General features: G+C 39.2%; 2 protein-coding genes across 3 annotated transcripts in view; one reads left to right on the forward strand and one right to left on the reverse strand.

Annotated features, from left to right (window-relative positions):
• Positions 1-23,684, forward strand: part of si:ch73-52f15.5 (uncharacterized protein LOC100150557 homolog) — a 200,036-nt gene that overhangs the window by 24,944 nt on the left and 151,408 nt on the right. The window lies entirely within an intron of this gene.
• fgf13b (fibroblast growth factor 13b) overlaps positions 851-23,684 on the reverse strand; it is a 61,131-nt gene continuing 38,297 nt past the window's right edge. The window contains exons 2-5 of one of the 2 annotated variants that reach the window (XM_022681081.2): positions 5,830-5,940; positions 5,488-5,591; positions 2,460-2,655; positions 851-1,056 (exon numbers count right to left, since the gene is read on the reverse strand). In XM_022681081.2, the coding sequence (XP_022536802.1) occupies positions 920-1,056; positions 2,460-2,655; positions 5,488-5,591; positions 5,830-5,940 (548 nt within the window). In that variant the 3' untranslated portion in view covers positions 851-919. Of the gene's footprint in view, positions 1,057-1,089; positions 1,468-2,459; positions 2,656-5,487; positions 5,592-5,829; positions 5,941-23,684 lie in introns of those variants that run through there. The other variant, XM_049469038.1, reaches the window with a different exon arrangement.

Genomic DNA, 23,684 nt, shown 5'->3' on the forward strand with positions numbered 1-23,684 from the left:
AACAGTGATAGGAAACCTGGTAGATTGGCTGAATGACAGATTTCTGGTGGGATGGTGGGATCAAGCATTTACTTTCATTCGAAATAGAGGAAGAAAGAGAGTGACAGGGTAGATTAAAAGAAGATTTAGAAACTGACGCCAAGCAAAGATTAGCATAGAGTTAGCATATTAGCATCCCCTGAATGAACACATGAACAACGGCTACATGGAGTTTTGCCTGTTAATTTGGGAACCTTCCCTGACTTCAAAAATCCACACACTTAAACAGACACTGGACGTCTTTGGTTTTGGATGGACCAAACGTTAACGTCGACCTCAGTCATTACACAGAGCAACGTGTGACGGAAAAGCTGCGGAAGAAACGTTCCCTTGGAAAGTGGAATAACAGTGATCAGCTGCTACAGTTCAGAGTTACTGAGAGAAATAGAAAGAGATTCAACTCCAAAACTCCCGGTCTTGTCTGTCTCTGAGGAGACTACAGTGGCAGCTACCGTCAAACTGCAGACAAGGTCTGGCTTCGGTCCCTCAGGGAGATTAAACAGAACACATACCAGGTGTTTCCTTGATGATGGTTTGGCAGAGATAATAACTTTTCCACTGACAGGAAAAAAGAAGCACACGTGGGTTGGCTGCAGACAGGAGCTGGAGCATTCTCTAGAAGGTGGAAGCAGAAGCCCACAGCAGCAGAATGGCTTAGGTTGTCTTTCCTCACGTCTCAGATTTGACCAGCAGAAGATTGTAGATCGTAGATTCCATCAATTGTTGCACTTGTGTCTCATCACAGTGATATTAGGATGATCTAATGAAAGTGTCCACTATAACCCACTTACCCACCCACCCACCCACCCAATGTTGTTTGTAAACTCCATTGTGCTGAGTTGACTGAGTTGTTGATGCTTTGCTTTGTCATGTGTCATGGTTACGTTGACCCATTGTGGCTTAGCGGCTTGCCCCCGTTCATCATGGCTGAAGCGCTGCGGCTCTTGGTGGGCGTGCCACTTCCAGACCGCGAGAACTCAGTCAGGTCATGAAGAGAAGGCTCTCTGTACATGGCAACTGTAGTAAAAATAACCAAAGGAAAACAAATACATGAACACACAGATTAGAAAACATACATTAGCAACTAATGGATGAATGGATGGAAGGACTGATACTGTATATCAAATTTGACCTGACCCTTGTCTCATGAATTTATATGTTTATTATACAGTACCTGTCAAAGGTTTGGACATACCTTTTCATTCAATATTTTTCTTTATTTCTTTCTTTCATTTATTTTCTACATTGTAGATCCATTTTAAAGACATTTAAGGGACACATGGAACTACGCAGTACACAAAAAAGTGTTTTTGTCCTATACAATCACCTGACCTAAAACCAACTGAGATTTGGGATGAGCTGGAGCTTCACAGTGTAAACGAAAAGCAGCAACTATTGTTCAGCACCTCCAGGAACTCCTTGAAGAGGCTGTGAAAACAATTCCAGGTGACCCCAATTTACAATTGTAAATAGTCAAAGAACAAAAATGAATTATTTAAATTAAGAAATTGACAAAGTGACAAATTGACAAAGTCAGTAGTTAGGGATCGTGAGGCTACGGCTGGTAGCTTTTCTGAGGCTAACATAGTACAATGGGAAAGTCCAAGATGCTCAGTGTTTGTAGATTTACACCTCATTGACTGACAGAACAAATACAGTTCACCAACTCCAACAGATGGCATGACTCCCCAAACCATCACTGGTTGTGGAAAGAGGAATGCACCAATGTTGGAATTCTGGGCTCATATCCAATATTACATATGAATATACGATGCTGATATATACATTTATATTTTACTTTTCACAGAGACAAGACAGCTCTGTATAACTTTAGAAACAAATTTAACATTTACTTGCTTTACATTTTAGCTTTCAACCAACTGTATGGTAACAATACAATGGGAAGTGTCTCGTGCCAAATTTATTTTTACTTTGTTTGGTCAGTGCTGTCCAATTGTAGCAGCACAGCCTGTGTTGCTTGGTCCTTTTCCAGCATTCAATACATCAGTAAGTTTCAGTTTGATACATCAGCCAAATCCAGGCATCACATGCGGGTTGTGTAACTGGTTCATATTGTAATGTGATTGTTTTTAAATTACTGCATCCACTGTTTTCCAGCTATGCTACGGTATGGCAGTACATGAAAAATCATAGCAGGGATGAAATAAAATCAGTATACCAGATGAACCGGTACACCACCCAGCATGTTATATTCTGATTTTCTGAGATACTTACATTTGGGTTATTATTAGCTGTAAGCCATAATCAACAACATTAAAAGAATGAATGCTTCAAATAGATCATAGATCAGTTTCACTTTTTGAATTGAGGTACTGAAACGAATTATTTTCGATAATATTATTTTTTTTTAAGATGCACCTGTACAGTGTTGTGATTGTGATTTGTAAAGGAGGACTGACCTTTGAGGGGTTTGGGGATGAAGTGGGCGGCTGGTTTGGTTTTCTTCACGTGGTTTCCCTTCATAATCTGGCCCTCCTTATTGAGCCCCAGGTACCAGCCCCGGCCTGACTGCTGCCGGTAAATCATCGAGGAGTATGTCACGTAGTAGTTCTCAAACACAGACTCCTTAAACTTACACTCCTGTGTGAAGTGCTCCTTAAAGGGAGAGGGAGAGAGACAGAAAGAAAGTATTACACCATCTATCCATCTATCTTTAAATACCTGTCTGTCTATCTGCCTGTCATTCCATTTGTCTGCCTTTCTGGTCTGTCTGCTTTTTGACCCTCTGACTGGCTGTCTGTCTGTCTATCTGTTTATATTTTGCAGTATGTAATCGCAGTATCTCACTGTGTGTTTGATTGCTGGTTAAACATATGGTCTGTTGTGCAGTGCACTGTTCGTTACCATTTAACTGTGCATAAATGCTTTGACTCATTCCCATAGCTCAATAAATCAATAATCTGTCCTCTGAATAATCACCTCAGCTACCAGCTACACAGCATCTCACACAACATGTGCGCATGTGTCAAGTATAGCTCCTCTCTCTGTTTCATAAGATATGGTAATCGCCTGGTATGGTAACAAGTTCTAACTCTGCTATAGTTCTAAGACTCGGACCACAAAAAAGCAACTCCAAAACAACAGCATCTTATTTTCGTGCTATTGAACTATTCATAATGTCATCACATATTTACACCATTAGACCAGGGGTTGGTTGGAGGAGCATACATACCTTCAATTAGCTAGAATTTTTCCATTCTAAAAAAAATACATAGCTTTTTTATTAATCAGGGAACACTCAAATGCCCTGACTGTGATGTTTCTCTTAAATACACAGGCTTACCATGCATACACTTAATCACTCATCATTAAAACAAGTGTTGCACCCAGTAGAATATAAAGGTTATCGAGATAATTGTTTGACTCATCACAGAGGATGACCCACTGCCATTCTGCTTTTTTGCTGAGCCACTGTTGTCAGTGCCATGACGCATGATTTGTTGTCATGCGTTGCATGTCCAGAAGGCCTGGTGGCAGTCTGCAAATGGACAAAGATAACTGCAAGAGCACAGCCCAGAATGATAAATGAGGTTAGAAAGAATCCTAGAGTGTCAGCTGAAGACTTACAGAAATCTCTTGCACATGCTAACATTTTTGGGGGGGAATCCTAGTTTGGGGCCGCTTTGCTCTTTCAGGACCTGGGTGGATTGCAGTCATCAACGAAAAAAATAATTCACAAGTTTACCAAGACATTTTGCAGGAAACCTTAAGACCATCTGTCCGCCAACCGAAGCAGAGGATGGATGATGCAACAGGACAGTGACCCAAAACTTAGAAGTACATCAACAACTGAATGACTTCAACAGAAGAAAATACTCCTTCTGGAGAGTCCTGACCTCAACCCAATTGAGATGCTGTGGCATGATCTCAAGAGAGCGATTCACACCAGATATCCCAAGATTATTGCTGAACTGAAACAGTTTTGTAAAGAGGAATGATCCAAAATTCCTCCTGACTGTTGTGCAGGTCTGCAGGTTGAGGTTATTGCTGCCAAAGGAGATTCAACCTGTTATTAAATCCAAAGGCTCACATATTTTTTCCCCCTCACTGTGAATTTTAACATGTTGTGTTTAATAAAACCATGCAAACATATGTGTGGTATTAGGTTAAGCAGACTATTTTTGTCTATTGTTGTGACTTTGATAAAGATCAGAACACATTTAATGACCAATTTGGGGCCAGGATAATAATCTCCTACTTAACACCAGCAGGAAAAATGAGCCGATAGTGGACTTCAGCAAGATGCAGGAGAGGAGCTACCAGTCTGGTTCAACAGAGCTACAAAGTAGAAAGTGTAGACAGTTTCAAATATTTTGGAGTTCACATCTCATACTTTCATACGGTCTCACCACATCAACTACCTGTACCTTCTGCAGATGGCTAAGACTGCCCTTCAGTGTGCTGTGGAACTTCTGCACAACCGAATGCATCTTCACTGGGAACATCACAGCCTGGTTTGGGAAAGCACCTAGCAGGACAGATAAACCCTCCAGAGGGTGATGCTTTGAGGCAAGTGCATTATTCAGACCTAGCTTCCTGACCTGCAAACAATCTACAGCACACATGATGCTGGATCATGTCCAGGAAGATTGTAAAGGATCTTAGCCTTTCCATCAACAAACTCAACCGATTCTCTCTCTGCTGCTTCAGGGAGGCATTTTTGCTCCCTGAAGGCAAATACAGAAAATATGATTAGCAGTTTCTCCTCACAAGCTCTTTAGGCTCTCAACCAGGAATACAGCTAGTACTTGTACTAGAACTAGTATCTCAAACACTTCAAAATTAGCATATATCTGTATTATATTATATCTGTATGTTTTGCAGGGTCTTCACATCTTCAGTGTAATGTCCTGAATGTAAAACTGCAGACACTGCTGTAGCTACCCATTAACATGCAGACTGAAAAAAGCAAGCCACTAACACTTTCTACTGAATTTCACCTTCTCAGATCTGAGAAAATGTGTACAGTTCCAGCTCTAAAGCAGATGACAGAGCCATCTATAAACCACAAAATTAAACAAAGACTGTCAAATGATGACCTGGGTTTTTAGGTATTTATTATTTGTGTAATTTTAGCTTTATAAATGTCTGTGGATGAATTACTACCATGTGAGTAAGGTAGCTCTTTAACCTGTCAGTGAGGTAGAGTGTACCCTAGTTTAATAAACAGACCAGTTTGTGTGATGGTTGATGAAGTCTGGACAGACGTACAGAGTTCATTTTCGAAGTTTTTGCATGGGCCAGTTAAAACATGGTCATCATGATAAAGCATGGCTGGGATGAGCACTGTATCTATTACTACTACAGAGAGATTCATGAATCACTGTTCATTTATAGGAGAAGAAGGATGGCTCTCACTGTCTGTCTTTCTTACTGTAGCTGTTCTGAAGCTGCACTCAGGGCAGTCTTTAGAGCAGCTGTACTTACCGAGGTGTACAGGTAGCCCTCGTTGTTCATGGCCAAGTAGAGCTTGGTCTGGACGCCCTGTATGGCCACAACGCGTAGTCCCACTGGAATTAGGTTAAAAATAGCTGTAGGAGAAACATGAAAAAAGAGCTCTGAACTTAATCACATTTTAAATACAGTCATGCTATTCTATTCTATATATTTCTATATGGAATGCTTGCTTTCATTAAATGTCCCTAGAACAATCCTTTTAAATACTACTATTAATTGACAAACTCCTTTTTTAACGTGTTGATACTTTCTTGTGTTCCCTGGGAAAACCCATCACTGACTTTCAAATAAACAAGTTCTGTTGACACGCACCATAGCTGCTGTCCTCCTCCTTGGTGCTGTCGATGGTTCCATCTGCTTGCAGCTGAAGGTGGAAGCCCTGCCGACTGTAGAGCTTCGTCACGATCCCCTTAAGCTGAGGCTCTGTGGAGTTCACAGGAGATATATGAGAGAAACACAGAGAAAGGCAGAGGGGGGGTGCAGGGGGGGCTGGGCATGCAGCGGTGGGTAGAGAAGTGAAGAGTATGGAGAGGCCGTCAGGGAGAGGGCAGCATTGGCTGATAATAAATCAGACAGCAGGAAGGGGGAGGGTGGAGACATTCTCATGCCTGTTCTGTGACTGTGGAACAGCTGACTAATATTAGCTTCTTCCAGCATCTAGAAACATCTCTGTGCTTCTTGCAGATGCTGCTCTGAGCTTTATTATTTATATTATTTAATTAAACAATGCTGGAGAATGTGTGTCCTGCATGCTGTAAATTCACTTTATGAATTACATGTCTCCTCCTACCCTGCTTTGGACATCTGTTCTTGCTCTAACCTGGTAATTTCAGGCAGCCTGATGAATGTTTCCAGTATTAAGGTATCATGTTCTCCAACATCACAGTTCACACAGCTCAGCTAACACAGGCTAAAATCCAACACTAGCTTTCCATCAGATACAAACCCCTGAAAGCTAACAACAGAAGCTAAACAATCGTTTCATAATAGTGTAAACTAACACAGCACAGTTATCTCAGAGTACTGAACTGCTGTGAGCTTCCCTTCCGTTTTCACAGGAATACAATCATTAAAATGTTCAATAGGAACAAAGAAGCACTGCTTTTTAGGTGGCTAAAGAATCTCTTCTTTGACTGGTCTTTGAGTATAATTTGGGTAGAAAATTTAAATTAAGTCAGGCAGGAGCACATAATGCTACCTAATGAAGCATCAATTTGTAAAGGGGAAAATGTATCGTCCATGTGTACAAATATCAGATATGGAATCCCACAAAGCTCTATTTTAGGACACTTATTATTCACACTTCATCTGATGACACAGTTAGGTTAATAAAAAATGAGGACTGTGTAAAAGACATGAAGCTGTGTAACTTCTTCTTTCTGACAGTTGACAAAACAGAGATCCCTCCACAAAAAAAACAAATTATCAGACATAATATTAAATCAGTTATATCTCCCTGTTACATCTAGTTCTTGCTGCCGTAACTTACTCAGATCTATCACACCTCACTAAACCTTTGTAACATTGCCAAGCTCAGAAATGCCTTAATCCTACAGAACACAGAAAAGTTAGTACATGCTTTTTTAATACTTCAAAACTAAACTATTGCAGTGCTCTATTTTCCCAGTTCTATCAGCACTGCACTGACTTCTAGTTAAATACTGTATTCATTATAAAGAAATATTTAATTGATTGATATTTTAAGAGCCTCACACAGGCTCTTTACAGAGTACTTGTAAAACCTCATTTCCTCTTATGAGCCATTGTGATTTCTCATATTGCAGTGTAATGGTTTCTTACAAGTTCCTAGAATTCAGAAAGCTTTAGGGAAAAAAGCCTTTTCTTACACAGACAAGCTAAAAGTCATATGAGAGCATAATGTAAATTGATCATAAAGTGTTACTTATAAACAGGTTAAGAATGCCCACACCTGCATAAGTTGTGAGATGTTAACACTGTGAGGTTTAACACTGTTTAACACTGGCCAGTGAATTATGGGAATTGGATTAAGGCCTGACAATGCACATGGATGGGACATCCCACAACATTTCTAAAGTTGTGAGGACATTTAGCATTCCTCAATCCACAGTGTCACGTGTGTACTGGATAGAGCTTTAGTACTGGACATATATCATAGAAGCCATTACCGCCCATAGTGGACAGCGCAGCTTCTGGCTATGCCCCTAACTGTGAAATAACCTTCCAGATAATGTTTGGGCCTCAATCTAGAAGTCTAGGCTAAAAAATCTCTTTTATTTAGCTTTTGGTAGGTAATGTATTCCTTTACTTAAAGGTTGCAGATCTAGGGGTTCATGGACAAAGGTAATAGTGGTAACCTGAGATGTCAGTTTGATCATCCCACTACTTGCATGAGAGCAGGGCCAGCCCAAGCCTTTCTGGGGCCCTAAGCAGAATTTCATTTGGGGGCTCCCCATAGGCCCATTATACCATCACCTCAGCACCAGATGATCATTTCATAAGCTACATTGTGTGAGTAACATACCCACTGTCATTAGCATTATTTGTAAGTTGCTTACTAGGGGTGTGACGAGACAATAATATCACGAGACAAGACGAGACACGATATTGGGTTCACGAGAACGAGACGAGATGAGATTTAAAAATAAAATTTTAAAGAAAACCTCAAAAATGAAAAATGAAACTTAAAGCTTGAAAACTAGAGTTTTATTTGACAAAATTATATAACGCAAACTTAACAGACTGGTTTCTCTCAAATATTGATTTTATAAGAAATAGAAATAAGAATAAGAATAAAAAATAGAAATAAAACTTATATAGTGCAAACAATAAGTGCAAGCCACAACCAGTCATATTAAGACTATGGTTTGTGTTTTTTTTCTCCTAAATCTCTTGTAATTTAACTATGCATAACCATAATCAGTCATATTAAGACCATGCTTGAAGTTCAAACAGAGACAGAACATTTGTTTTTAAATACAGTACAGAGCGAAGGGATTAGTACAGCTGCCTATGAAACAGTCACCTGTAGGATTTACTTACAGTATTTACATATGGTTTGTTTCTTGTTGGTCACTCTGTTACCGTTTATTGTTTCCACTGGAGCCAAAATGCAGCCAGACATACAACTTAAAAAAGGGGTATGCGGCCTATGCAACACATAGGGGCGCTGCACTAAAGAGTAAATATAGAAATATATTGACGAGAAATATAGTCACGTTTAATCTTGCGAGATCTCGTGTCAAAATGTTCTAATTAATTTTCACTTGTTAAATACATAGTGGTGTTGATGTATCATAATTATTAATTAAACCTTTTAGGAACATTAGCAGACAGGTCACAAGACAGTACTTTTTCTTTCTTGTGACTGTTGTATCTATTTGTCTTTGTCTTTCTTATTCTGTGACCTTACTACCAAATATGCAAAATCTATTTTACAGCTTACTAGGAAACAGCCTGTGTTGAAATAAACACAATCCTGCTGATACAGTTGCAAGAAAAAGTATGTGAATCCTTAGGCTGCTTTGCTGCCTAAGTGCCTGAAGGGATTTGCAGTCCGCAACAAAAAAAATAATTCCTAAGTTTACCAAGACATTTTGCAGAAAAATTAAAGATCATCTGTCCGTCAACTGAAGCTCAGCAGAGGATGGAGAGGACTCCTTCTGGAGAGTCCTGACCTCAACCCAATTGAGATGCTGTGGCATGACCTCAAGAGAGCGATTCACACCAGATATCCCAAGATTATTGCTGAACTGAAACAGATTAGTGAAGAGAAATGATCCAAAATTCCTCCTGACTGTTGTGCAGATCTGATCTGCAACTACAGGAAATGTTTGGTTGAGATTATTGATGCCAAAGGAGGGTCAACCTGTTATTAAATCCAAAGGCTCACATACTTTTTCACTCTGCAGTGTGAATGTTAACATGTTGTGTTTACAGTTTTTTCCAATTGCTGAGACACTATAATGACACGAATAGCAATTTTTTTTAAACTGACACACAGAGAGTATAACCTCTTCTCAAGTATCCAAAACTCTAAACACGTTTTCTGCTTTACACACATTTTACAATTCAGAATGGCACTTTTTAACTGCACTGAACACGATTCTCTACATAACACACAACAATCTGAGATAAAGTCACATGTTTGCCATGTCAAAACACTGCCATTCAACATGACAAAACATGAGCTAATTGGACGATATATGTGCCACCTGGCCAAACACCTCATTGGTTAATTGTTGGCACTTCAATCAGGAGGTAAGCACTATAAAAAGCCCACAGGTGAGCCTTTCTTTTATAACAACAATGGAAGCTGCTGCAGAGGGAAGAAGAGGCAGGGTAAGAATGAGAGGTGGAGGAAGATTTAGAGGTAGGGGTAGAGGTGCTAGAGGAATTCAAGGCCAAAGAAGACAACTTTCAAATGAAATCAGAGCAACCTTAGTTGATCATGTCATCATCCATGGGCTGACAATGAGAGAAGCTGGACAGAGAGTTCAGCCCAACTTGAGCCGCTTTACGGTCGCCTCTGTCATCCGGACGTTTAGACTGGAGAACAGGTATGTAACCAAAATTTATTTCACATTATGTGGTACACCACATGTCTTAGTTGGGGGTATCAGTTGAGTGACACCTGTTTTTTTTTGGCTACTATGGCTGGTGTCATGCACTAACTGTACAAATTTCCTGATTATTTTCCTGTACTGTGTGTGGAAATACCTTTTAGGCAGCATTGTCCAAGCCCTGTATATATATAGATTTTTTTTGTTTCTTTTTTCTAAAGGACTGAGAGATGCCACCATGATGGAGGAAGGGGCCAAATGTTCACCGCGGTACAAAAAGCTGCCACTGTAAACTTGGTTAGGGCAAATAATGAAATCAGATTACGAGAAATTCAAAGCCACATCATCCAAGAAAACACAATATTCAGCAACATTCAACAAGTCAGTCTTTCTACATTGGCTCGCATTCTCAAGTGAAACCAAATCAGAATGAAACAACTTTATAAAGTGCCTTTTGAGAGAAACTCTCAAAGAAACAAAGAGCTCAGACGAGCATATGTGGATGTAAGTACAATATTGACTACAGTACACATTGTTTACCAGCGTACTGGATAACACCATGTTCACTGATTTTTGTTCTTTGTTTTTAGACAGTACTGGAAATGGATGCTCATGCAACTCCACATGAGTTCATCTTTATAGATGAGGCTGGGTTCAACCTAGCAAAGACCAGAAGAAGGGGAAGAAATGTCATTGGCCACAGAGCAATTATAAATGTTCCTGGCCAACGCGGTGGGAACATCACAATGTGCGCTGCCATCTCCAATACGCATGGTGTCCTCCACCGCCATGCCAACCTTGGACCATACAACACAGCCCATATTCTCACATTTCTGGGTAGACTCCACAACATTCTCATACCAGAGCGAATGAATGACGCAGACCGTCACAGAAACAGGTACGTTGTAGTATGGGACAATGTGAGCTTTCATCGTGCAGCCACAGTCCAAAACTGGTTTGCTGACCACCCACCATTTCTCGTGCAATACCTCCCACCATACTCACCATTTCTGAACCCCATAGAAGAGTTCTTTTCAGCATGGCGGTGGAAGGTATATGACCGGCAGCCCTTTGTGCGCATGCCTCTTCTGCAGGCTATGGAAGAGGCACGTGATGAAATTGATGTGGGTGCAATTCAGGGATGGATAAGGGACTCAAGACGCTTCTTCCCTCAATGTCTGGCAAAGGAAAATATTGCCTGTGATGTGTACGTGGCATTGTGGCCAGACCCAGCTGTACGGCAAGAAGCTGTCTAATTATTTCTCTTGCCTCTTTTTTCTATTTTTTTTCTTGCAGATTTCTTTTGTATTTTTTTTCAGTTTATTGTTTTTGTGAGCATATTTTTGTTTGTTCCAATGTATTTCTGCTGCATTGCATTGACTTGTTTTACTGAACAATAAAATATTCAGCAGCAGCATCAGTGTGTGTCTGCATATATTTCTGTACATGTGAACAATCTGAAGAATTTTCTACAATTTGAACTGTTTTTGTATTATGGTTAAGCTTACTGAAGGGGACAGTGCTTTTCATTATACCCAGCAGTGTGTAGATGGTTAGACAAAAATCTGGTAACCTGAAGGAAGTGTGTCTTAGTTGGTGCAAAAGTTTGATTTTGATAATGCTGTATTTAGTTTTGCTTGCAGTGCTTCATTTTGCAGGATATATAAGGTTTTTTGCAGTTTGAGTGTGTGGTTTCGTGAATTGTGTTAAATATTTGATAAAACAAGCCTAGTTTACAAAATTGTGTTTTAGCAATTGGAAAAAACTGTAATAACCATGCAAACATATCATTTTTATGTGGTATTAGTTTAAGCAGACTGTGTTTGTCTATTGTTGTGATTTAGATAAAGATCAGAACACATTTAATAAACAATTTATGCAGAAATCCATGTAATTCCAAAGGGTACGCATACATTTTCTTGCAACTGTAGGTCTATGCACGTACTGGTAGCCTACATCCTTGTTTTCAGTCATCACTTTAATGAATATCGCCCAATATTAACTACCACAATGGCCTCATTGTTCTAACACTTAGGAGTTAAAATAATAACAATAAACAAATGCACCTTAGTCTATATTTTAAAAGATTACACTTTGATTTAATTTGGTAGACTAAAGTCTAATGTTAGCTACTGGGCTCATTTTGTTAGCTAGCCAGTTAATCTCTTCATTTGTGTACCTATATGTGTAATGCCATTTTGTTTGCATTATTTCATGTTATTTTTTTAAATAAATCTTTATTATCATGATAACTTGGGGTTCTTGGGCCCCCCTGGGGTGTGAGTAAGTGGCCACTACTTTTGGGTCACCTCAGCATGAGAGCAGTCAGCTTTATAAGTTTCCTTCCATTTTCACAGAATCAATACTAACAAAGAGGTGGTGCTTTTCAGGTGGCCAAAGAATGGTTATCGCTGGCTAGGCATCACTAATAATTGTGTGACTGTATTTGTCTAAAATTGACTGATATCTGGCAGCATTGTCTGGTCTGTGGTAGTGCTGTGTGCACAGGTGGGACATTTCTGTTTTCAGCTCTGAAAGCCCCAGTACTCACACCTCACATTACATTTATTAACCCAAATATCCTAACATCTATTATTAGCAGTCTGCTTTACACTGCTCAGACCCTGAAGATGTAAAAACAAATGTGAATTACAAACTACATCAAAAGTTGGACTTTAAATATATATATATATATATATTTATTTTAATTAAAATGTTTTCCCATTTTCTCCCCACTTTTGCACAGCCAATTACACAACCACTCATTAGGACTCGCCCTATCACTAGTAATGCCCCAACACACCAGGAGGGTGAAGACTAACACATGCAATGCATGTGAGTCAGCCACCGCTTCTTTTTGAGCTGAGTAGCATCACAGCGTGCTCGGAGGAAAGCACAACGGCTCGGTTCCGATACATCAGCTCACAGACACCCTGTGCTGCGGGCATCACCCTTTAGTGATGTGGGCAGAGAGCGCCATCTACCCATCCGGAGATAGCTATGCCAATTTTGCTCCCTCTGAGGGCCGGCAGCTTGATAGCAAAGCTGCATGACCCGGGGTTCGAACCTGGTCCACTCGGCGCCCCCTCATTTGGTTTGACATTCAAAAGAACCAGAATAAAACACCAATATAGGTGGGGGATAGGGGGAACATTTTTAATGGATGCAGAACATTTAAATCCAGCAATACATTCCAAAAAACATTGTGACATGTCAATTTATTGCTAGTAATGAGGTAAAAATGAAATAATAATAATAATTATTATTATTATTATTTTAAAAAGGTGATGTCAACAGATAATTATGCAGTGTTATGAAAAAGTTATGATAATAACTGATAATAACTGATAATTTGCATGATTTTTCTTTATAATTCATTAGTTGTTCAGATCAGCACTTTTAGTTAAATATATCATGTAGCAGATGAACACAGTGATATTTAAGAAGTGAAATGAAGTTTATAGGATTTACAGAAAGTGTGTAATAATTATTTAAACAAAATCAGGCAGGTGCATAAATTGGGCACTCTTGTTTTATTAATTCGAATACTTTTAGTTGCTTTAGTTTTGAGGTAGGGTTGTTTTGGGAGCCTGCAAGCAAGTTTTTTTTTTCTGATCAGGTGAAGTAAAGTAGACTATTTTGCATTATTGTCTCGGTTGTTTCTCTTTAATTCCTCCAAGTAACACCGCTCGGTTACATTACTGTTAGTATGTTTTATAAAGGTAGTATCTTAATTTATTTTTCTGGTGCACACCATCTGTATTAGATTTTTTCGCTTTATTCTACCACTTCTCACCGCCTGCTTTGCCTTTGGGGTCTGTAAGTTTACTGCGTTGCAAACACGTAAACCATAAAGACAACATTCCGCCGCTTTAAATGAACACTGTCAGAATTAAATCCTTCTCAGTAGTTTATTGGTTTGGGTCCGGATTGGACAATGTCTGGGTCCGGGTCCTGACCGTGGTCTGCCTATTAGTCGCCTCAGGTTTAGTGGAAGGATACAAAAAGATATCTCAGAGATTTCAGCTGTCATTCCACAGTGAGGAACATAGTAAGGAAATGAACCACAGACACAGTTCTAGTTAAGACTGAAGTGTCAGACCAAGTAAAATCTCAGATACGCAGAGAAGAAGAATGGTGAGAACAGTCATAGTCATCCCACAGAGCAGCTCCAAATACCTACATCATCATCTTGCTACAGATGGAGTCACTGTGCATCATTCAACTATTCAGCGCACTTTGCACAAGGAGAGGCTGTATGGGAGAGTAATGCAGAAGAAGCCTTTTCTGAGCACACGCCACAAACAATCCAGCTTCATTTTGTGATAAGGTGCTGTGGACTGATGAAACAAAAATTAAGTTATTTGGAGGGCAGTATTCATAGCGTAAATAGAACACAGCATTCCAAGACAAACACATGGGAATCTTGTTAAAATTGAGGGTCGCATAAATTCCAGTAAATATCAGGAGATTCTTAAGAACAACGTTTAAAGGTCTCCTTCCACTAAAATCCAACTTTTATTGCTGTTTTCTAGCTGAAAGTAACGTTATCAATGAGATTCTGAAGTTAAACACTTTAAAATCTACAAAGGCATTTACACAGAGGAAGAAGAACAATGTTCTGAAACGAATATCCAAGTCCCCAGACCTGAATATTACTGAAAATCTTGAGATATGATTTAAGATTCTCATTTTTAGCTATAGGAAGCGTTTAGAGGCTGTTATTTCTGTAAAAAGAGGATCTATTTAATATTTATGTAATTTTTCTGATAGGGTGCCCACATTTATGTACCTGTGTAATTCAGTTTAAAGAATTATTACACACTTTCTGTAAATCCTATAAACTTCATTTCACTTCTCAAATACTGTGTTTGTCTGCTATATGATATATTTAACTGAAATTGCTGATCTGAACAACCAGTGATTTATAGAGGAATATCATGAAAATTATCATGGGTGCCCAAACTTTTTTCAAAACGATGTAATCATTTGGTGATTTGGTACAAAAGTAGTATCCACAAAAAAACTTTGTGGAATGAAAAGGGCCAGAAGGTGTTCTGTTTGTATCAAATGCATAAAAATGTCTCACAAAAAAAATTAAATGTTTTAAAAAACAATGTTTCTTAAAGAAATAGTGGAAAGGAATTGCATATACCCCTTATACACTGCATACAATCATTATATGACTCAGGGATTCAGGAAGAATCAAAAACCCCAATCAATAGCTGATAGAACCACATGTCTATTGTGTGTAGCAAATATATATATTTAAATATACTTGGTTACTTTATTATCCTTTGCAGTTATGCAATTATTTTGGTTTGGATTCTGTCAGTCATTGCTTTTTTTGTGTGTTTTTGTGGATTATTTTGGACTTTTGCTTCTGGATTCTCTCTTTTGCTTCTGCTTCAGTTTTTTGCTTCTGGGTTTTGGCACACTTTTCACGGGTGGTGGGGCTTAGAAGGTGGCGTTACCCTTGAATCTCAGCTGGTTTTAGACTGACTGACTGAACCCTTCTCTAAGAGTGACCACATCAGTTTCAAGCGTTCTTCTAAGCACGGCGGAGGAAACAGCTTCCAGCACACAGCTGCAGCAAATACTTTTTCCAGTGAAATTTCATACAAAACGTTATTTTTAATGTTATATTTATTTAACAGAAAAACCCAAAATAATCCACAAAGCCCCAAAAATAAAAGCAATGACTGACAAAATAGAATAGAATACAATAAAATTCAACTTTATTGTCATTGCACATATCGCAAGTACAGAGCAATGAAATGCAGTTTCCATCCAGAAGTGCTAAACAAAAAATAAATATGTATATTACAAATGTACAGTAAATTGCTGAATGTGTTGTAGCTATGTATAAGTATGTACAGGTTATGAAGATGAATATATAGACTATAATAGATTATGAAGTGGTATAAACAGAATAAATAAATAATATAAGTATGTATTATAAACCAAATAGATTTACACAGTATATACAATAGTGAGCAGAATATACAACGCAAAAAAAGAGCTGGTAGTTAGTTTGTTTGTTATTGGTGTGTGTTGGAATACAGTCTGTTGATATTGTTCAGATATTAGGAGGCAGAGTTCAGGAGTATGACAGCTGTGGGAAAGAAGCCGTTTCAGTACCTGGTGGTCTTAGTACGGAGACTCCTGTAGCGCCTCCCAGGCGCAGGAGGGCAGGAGGGTGAAAAAGTGGGTATGCTGGGTGACTGGAATCTTTAACAATTTTCCCAGACCTTTACAGACATCCCTTTCTGTAGATGTCCTCTATAGAAAGTAATGGTACTCCAGTGATGTGCTGGGCACCTTTTACCACCCTCTGCTTTCTGGTCTGTGGCAGAGCAGCATCCGTACCATACTGTGATGCAGTTGGTCAAAATGCTCTCAATGGTGCAACAATAAAAGTTCACCAAGATGTTAGAGGACAGGTGGTTCTTCCTCAGAGTTCTCAGAAAGAAGAGGCGCTGGTGAGCCACCTTGACCAGCTTGGAACAGCCAGTCTTTCAGGTGAGATACTCAGAGATGTGAACACCTAAGAACTTGAAGTTGTTTACCCGCTCCACTGCTGTCCCTTTTGATGTAGATGGGTGGGTGTGGTCAGTGGTTGGTGGTCTACAGACACCTTTGCCTTGGTTGCAGTCGTTAGGTTCCCTCTCTTAAAACAAGCATAGAAATTGTTAAGCTCGTTGAGGAAGGAGGCATCAGAGTAGGCGGGGGAGGGGTTGAAAGTCTTGTAATCTGATGATCTGGAGTCCTTGCCACAAACGTTGGGGGTCGGAATTGGAGAAGTGTTCTTCTGCTCTCCCCTTGTAGTGGTGTTTGGCTTTCTTAATGCCCTTCTTCAGCTCCGCTCTGGCTGTACTATAGGCCTGTGCATCCCCTGACCTGAAGACAATGTTACGGGCCTTCAGCAGGAGACGGGCATCCCGATTCATCCAAGGCTTTTGGTTGGGATACATGGTGTTCTGTTCCTGGGTAGTGACACTGTCTATAGTGGTGGAGATGTAGTCCAGTACAGATGAGGCGTACTGATCCAGGTCTGTGCGAGTGAACATATTCCAATCAGTATATCTGAACCGGTCCTGAAGCACGGTGTCTGTCCCCTCTGGGGACACTTTTATTGTCCTCACAGTGGGTTTCACACGTTGGATGAGTGGTGAGTACCGGTGTGTGAGAAAAAGGGAGAGATGGTCAGATTGACCAATGTGGGGGAGGGGTGTTGCTTTGTATGCTACAGTCAAGTTGGAGTAAACATTATCCCCTCTTATTCCCTCTTGTGTGGCAGGAGACATGTTGGTGGAATCTGAGGAGAACTGTCTTTAAGTTGGAGTGATTAAAGTCACCAGCAACAATAAAGTCAGCCTCAGGGTGATTTGTCTGGTGCTTACTGATGGCTGCGTAAAGTTCTTTTATAGCCAGCTTAGCATTAGCATCCAGGGGGATATACACCTCATGAGTTTGATTGAAGTGAGTTCTCTAGGGAGATAATAAGGTCTGCACTTAACCATTATAAACTCCGCATTAGGCGAGCATTGTCTCTCGGTAGTAGTAGAGTCTGTGCACCATGTTTTGTTAATATAAATACACAAACCTACACCTTTGGTCTTCTGCTATCCTGTCAGCTCGGTGTGTGGCGTCCTGCTAGCTGAATATTGTTGTCTGGGCAACTGCTATTTAGCCATGTTTCAGTGCAAATCATGATGTTCGAGTCCATTGTTAGTGATGGAGAGCCGTATTTCGTCCATTTTTTTACACAGAGAACGGACATTGGAGAGAAAAATGCTTGGTAAGTGCAGCCGATGAGGTTTAAGCTTTAGCTTGGCTCGTAGCCCTCCACGCCTACCTTTGTTTGCGTTCTCAATGCCGCCTGCGTGCACCTCCGCCCGGTTGTGAAGAGTGTGCAGCCTCCGGTGTTTTGAAGATCTCTGGAGTGAGTTGGAGATCGGCAATAATACTGCCGGGGATTTGAGTTCTGATGTCCAAATAAATAATTAAAATAATAATTATTTATTTGGACATCTAAAATAATTTACAAATAACTGCAAAGGATAATAAAGTAACCAATATACAGCTCTGGAATAAAATAAAAGACAGCTGCAAAGTTTTCTAAAAATCAGTACATGTATGACAGCCGCTTCATTCCAACTCAAGTATACCTCATTCTATTTAATGTGCTTCTGATCAGGTGATCACCTCAACCAAATCTTGGTTAACGAGAAAAAGTATAAAAAACACTGCTGTTGTTATAACAATCCTCTTTCAATAGGATAAGCTTGATGGAGTCCAAGTTTCAGCTTTGCCCAATACCTGGTCGTGTAATGCAGTGTTCATTTTGACAACAAATTTTGATTTAGTTTTAGTCATAGTCTTGTAACGAAAATGGCATTTAGTTTTAGTCATAATTTAGTCATCTGAAAGGTTTTTATTTTTGTCGACTAAATATCTTAAGAATATAGTCGACTAAAATTACAGTGAAAATGTAAATGTTTTTTCATCAGTTCCCTTGAATTATTAACTACACATGTATAAAAATTTAACATTTATTAACCAGTGTAATATTGTTAATGTTTGAATGTGAAATATATTTGTATATGATTTAATGTATATTATTATTGTAGATATGTGATTATAAATATTTTACATTTTAAATCTAGTTTAATCTCCAGCAGTAACCCAGCACACCTACTGTAGCTACAGTCTATAAATGAGATCAAAAACACACATTCACACACTGTCCTGTAGATATGCTCTCATGGTGTACTTATGAGAATGTGCTCTAAGGATCTACTTTATACAGACTTTTAGGTTAAAAGATTCACTTTTTTTATTGTTATAATTTCACTACATATTTTTCCTTTCTGGCCTGTTTCTGCTTTAACACTAGCTTTATGTTACCCACTGTGGGACTAAACAGATGATCTGATCTTAAGTTCTGTATCAAAAACATTAACTTTATAGAACAGCAGTGGTGTGTTTTTGTTAAACACATCAGCTCATGAAATAACATCAGTATTAAAATGCTGATCTCTGCATGGAGATCTGTGTGACTCTCGTCTGCAGAAGCTGAAAGATTTGTGGTGTTTTTACCGAAGATGGTCGCCCTGCAGGGTTTTTAAACGATGTCTTGGTTTTTTTTCGATGTCAAAAGAGAAATCAATCGCCTCTCCTCTTTCCCTGCTGCTGACTCTGTCCAGTAATCGGTCCTCCGGGTTTTGTATCTAACCGCGCCGCGCTACTGCCGAAGAAACGGGTACTGATTGGATGAGTACCCCGCTTGTCCCGCCTCTCCACCTCCACTTAAGTAGTAGTGATTGGATCTCTTTCTAACTGGTCCCTGCCTTTCACAGAACAAAATCAGTTCTGATTGGATGTCGTCCCTGCCAATAATTTTTGCCTCGTTTTTATTCGTTGACGAAAATGTTAGTTAATTTCGTCTCGTTTTAATATTTTGATACTGTTTTTATTTAGTTATTGTCTAGTTTTCGTGATTAGACGGAGACCTGGAGAGGCGTACAAGCTACAGTGTCTTGTACCCACTGTGTAAAGTGGTGGAGGCTAAGTGATGATCTTCAGCAAGGCAGGAATTGGGCAGAATGACACATGAATCAAGCTGCATACAAGGTTATGCTGAAAGAAAACTTGCTTCCTTCTGCTCTGCAAATGTTCCCCAACCCTGAGGCCTGTATTTTTCAGCAGGACAATGCTCAGTTCCACACAATGTGTGGATGAAGGACCACCAAATCTCCAGCCGTAAACCCCATTAAAACTGAAAACAATAGGAAGACAGATGGTCACACCCATCAAATAAAGCTGAACTGCTTGAATTTTTGCGGCAGGAGTGGCAGGTCACACAAAAGCAGTGTGAAAGACTGATGGTATTGTTATTTCTAAATAAATATAAACTTGATTTCTTTGCATTATTTGAGGTCAGAATTTCTCATTTTCTGCAAATAAAAGCTACATTTTTTTTGGAATTTCAGAGACATGTTGTCAGTAGTTTATAGAATAAAACAACAATGTTCATTTTACTCAAACATATACATATAAAGATTAAAATCAGGGAAACTGATTTTGCAATGGTCTCCTATTTTTTCCCAGAATTATATATATATATATATATATATATATATATTATATATATATTCACATTGGTTAACATAAAGGTTTCCCATTAATTCATACAGAAAATTCATAAATATTGAACATATATATGTATATATATTAGGGCTGTCAACAAGCGGTAAGGTGCACTGTTAATTTGGAATCAGTAACGCATTACTATTTTTTAACGCAAATTAATAAAGTTAATTTGACCGCTACTTCCACTGTAATCTTCCCGCCCAATACACTGATCTGTTGTCTGGCTGAACGATTGAACGGCACGCTCTAACAGTGTCCAGCAGTAACACTCTGGTTCAGATTTCCAGCTCCGACCCGGTTAGAGAGCTTTGTTTGGTTTCTCTCTCTTTTTATTTTTCTCTTTCTCTGTTTCTCTCGCCCCCATCTCTCTCTCGTTTCTGCGCCAAATAGTGAGCTGGATAGATAGAGCTTTGTTTTGTCTCTCTCACTCTCTGTGACTGTCTCTCTCTGTCTCTCCCTCCTGCTTTCTCTCTCTCTCTTGTTTCTCTACCAAATAGAGAGCTTTAGGGCAGGAGGTAGGACAATCAGACTCGCTCTGGTGGTATTCCACCATCTTATTCATTAATTCATACATGAATTATACTTTATAAATTTAGCCTAACAGTCTGTTAAAAAGGCAGTGTACACATTACTGAATACTGACTGTTACATATTTGCCCCAGGATATTTATGTGGTCATCCTTGAGATTTTTATACTCAGCAAATTAAGTTCGAATTCAGAAATCCTCACAACCAAGCTGATACCTTTACAATCCAATTTATCATGCATTCTTTATTTCAACACCCTACATTGATTGTATCTCCCTTCAAACATACAAGTATATACTATTATTTAAATTTACACCTAATATATATTTAATTGCATTTTTCATTTGTTACATTCATTCTTCTGTTTTCGTTTAAATATCCACTATAAAAATTGGCGATTAATCGCCATTAATCACAGAATTTATTTGTGATTAATTGTATTAAATGTTTTAATCGATTGACATATATATATATATATATATATATATATATATATATATATATATATATATATATATATATATATAAATACAGTACAGGTCAAATGTTTGGACACATCTTCTCATTTAATGAGTTTTCTTTATTTTCATGACTATTTACATTGTAAATTCTCACTGAAGGCATCAAAACTATGAATGAACACGTGGCGTTATGTACTTAACAAAAAAATTTTAAATAACTGAAAACATATTTTATATTTTAGTTTCTTCCTTTGCTCTGATTACTGCTTTGCACACTCTTGGCATTCTCTCAATGAGCTTCAAGATGTGCCCCCAAGTGAAGTCGCAAAAACCATCAAGCACTACAACGGAACAGGCACACATGAGGACCGACCCAAGAAAAGGAAGACCAAGAGTCACCTCTGCTTCTCAGGACAAGTTCATCTGAGTCACCAGCCTCAGAACTGCAAGTTAACAGCAGCTCAGATCAGAGACCAGTTGAATGCCACAGAGTTTGAGCAGCAGATCCATCTCTAGAACAACTGTTAGGAGGAGACTGCACAAATCAGGCCTTCATGATTAAATAGCTGCTAGAAAACCACTGCCAAGGAGAAACAACAAGCAGAAGAGATTTGTTTGGGCCAAAAAACACAAGGAATGGACATTAGACAAGTGGAAATCTGTGCTTTGGTCCAAATTTGAGATCTTTGGTTCCAACCGCCGTGTCTTTGTGAGATGCAGAAAAGGTGAACGGATGGATTCCACATGCCTGGTTCCCACTGTGAAGCATGGTGGAGGAGGAGCTGTGATGGTGTGGGGGTGTTTTGCTGGTGACACTGTTGGGGATTTATTCAAAATTGAACCCAATCTAGATGGTTTGGGGTGAGCTGGACCGCAGAGTGAAGGCAAAGGGGCCAACATGTGCTAAACACCTCTGGGAACTCCTTCAAGACTGTTGGAGAACCATTTCAGGTGACTACCTCTTGAAGCTTATTAAAAGTACATCACTCCACAAGTGTTCATTCATTTATTTGATGCCTTCAGTGAGAATCTACAATGTATATCATATGTAAACATTTTCTGTATGAATTTGGTCCAACCACTATAACTGGGAGATCGCTGATTTGAATCCCATTCCTGTAGTTTGCCATTAGCTACCGGAGCCCTGTGAGAGCAAAATTGGCCTTTCTCTGGGTGGGTAGATGGTGCTCTCTGCCCACATTACTCCAAAGGGTGATGTTAATCAGCACAAGGTGTCTGTAAGCTGATGTATCAGAACTGCGCTTCCTCCAAGTGCGATGTGATGTTACTCAGCAATACTTCATCAGCAGTAGTTTGAAAAGAGTCGATGGCTGATTTCACATGTATCGGAGGAGGCGTGTGCTAGTCTTCACCCTCCTGGTTTTGGTGCATCACTACTGATAGGGGGAATCCTAATAAGTGGGTTGGGTAACTGGCCTTGTAAATTGAGAAAATGGGATAAAAATTACAAAAATGTATCATTTATCACACTACATTTAAATAAGTTTTAACGCAACATGTTGCACAATATACTGTTTTTAGGAAAACAGTTTTAGAGAAGATGTGCAGGTGAGGTGCAGCATGTCTACTGGCTGCTCATTAATAACACATCAGTGCACACACACACTCATAGAGAAGCTAATATAGACGGTTTCAGACAGTGAAGACAATCTACTCTGCAGTGTTTATTGTGTAACTGCTCGTCATCTCATGAGCTAAAATCACACACTTCTCACAATGAGCCTCAGACCAAGGAGACACTTAAACACACTACTGCTCACCATAAAAAATACAATTATCTATGAAACCATAAAGATCCATTTCTAAATAATCAGAGCGCTTCTGTTTAGGATGTTGCGTATCTCTGACTCAGCTCATCTCAACTCAGCTCAGGTCTGAGGACTTTGAGTGATGTGCTGAAGGTGCTACCATGTCTGGCCTGCATCTTAATGTGAGTGGAAACCACTAGAGCAAAACAAACAATACAGTCCTACATGTACACTATAGACACGCACACTCTACAGACACACACCCTACAGACACAATCAAGCATGTTACTCCTAACACAAATAGCAGCTACACAACAGCAGTAATAATGAAGAACCAAAAAAACAGCTGCTGCAGCATCAATAAGCCCCATACAAAACATTACCTTGACACCAATCCACCAGATGATGAGAACAGTGAAAAAACGTTGATGATGATGATGGTGAGAAAAACGATGTTGGAAGTGATATTGGTGATAAGGTTGATGATGATGATAAACATGATGGTCAAAGATGACAATGATATGGAGTTGTTTTGGTGAAATCAGTGATGGTGATGATAACAACAATAAAGGTGATAATCTCATCAGTGATAAAGACAATAATGATAGTGACAAGATGACAGAAGATAGTGGTAGTGACAATGAAAATTATGATAGTTGAAGAAGATGTGGTGTAGTGATAATGACCATTTAAGACAATGGTGGTGATGCAGA

This window comes from Astyanax mexicanus, chromosome 20 (genome assembly GCF_023375975.1).
Source record: "Astyanax mexicanus isolate ESR-SI-001 chromosome 20, AstMex3_surface, whole genome shotgun sequence".
NCBI classification, from domain to species: Eukaryota; Metazoa; Chordata; class Actinopteri; order Characiformes; family Acestrorhamphidae; genus Astyanax; species Astyanax mexicanus.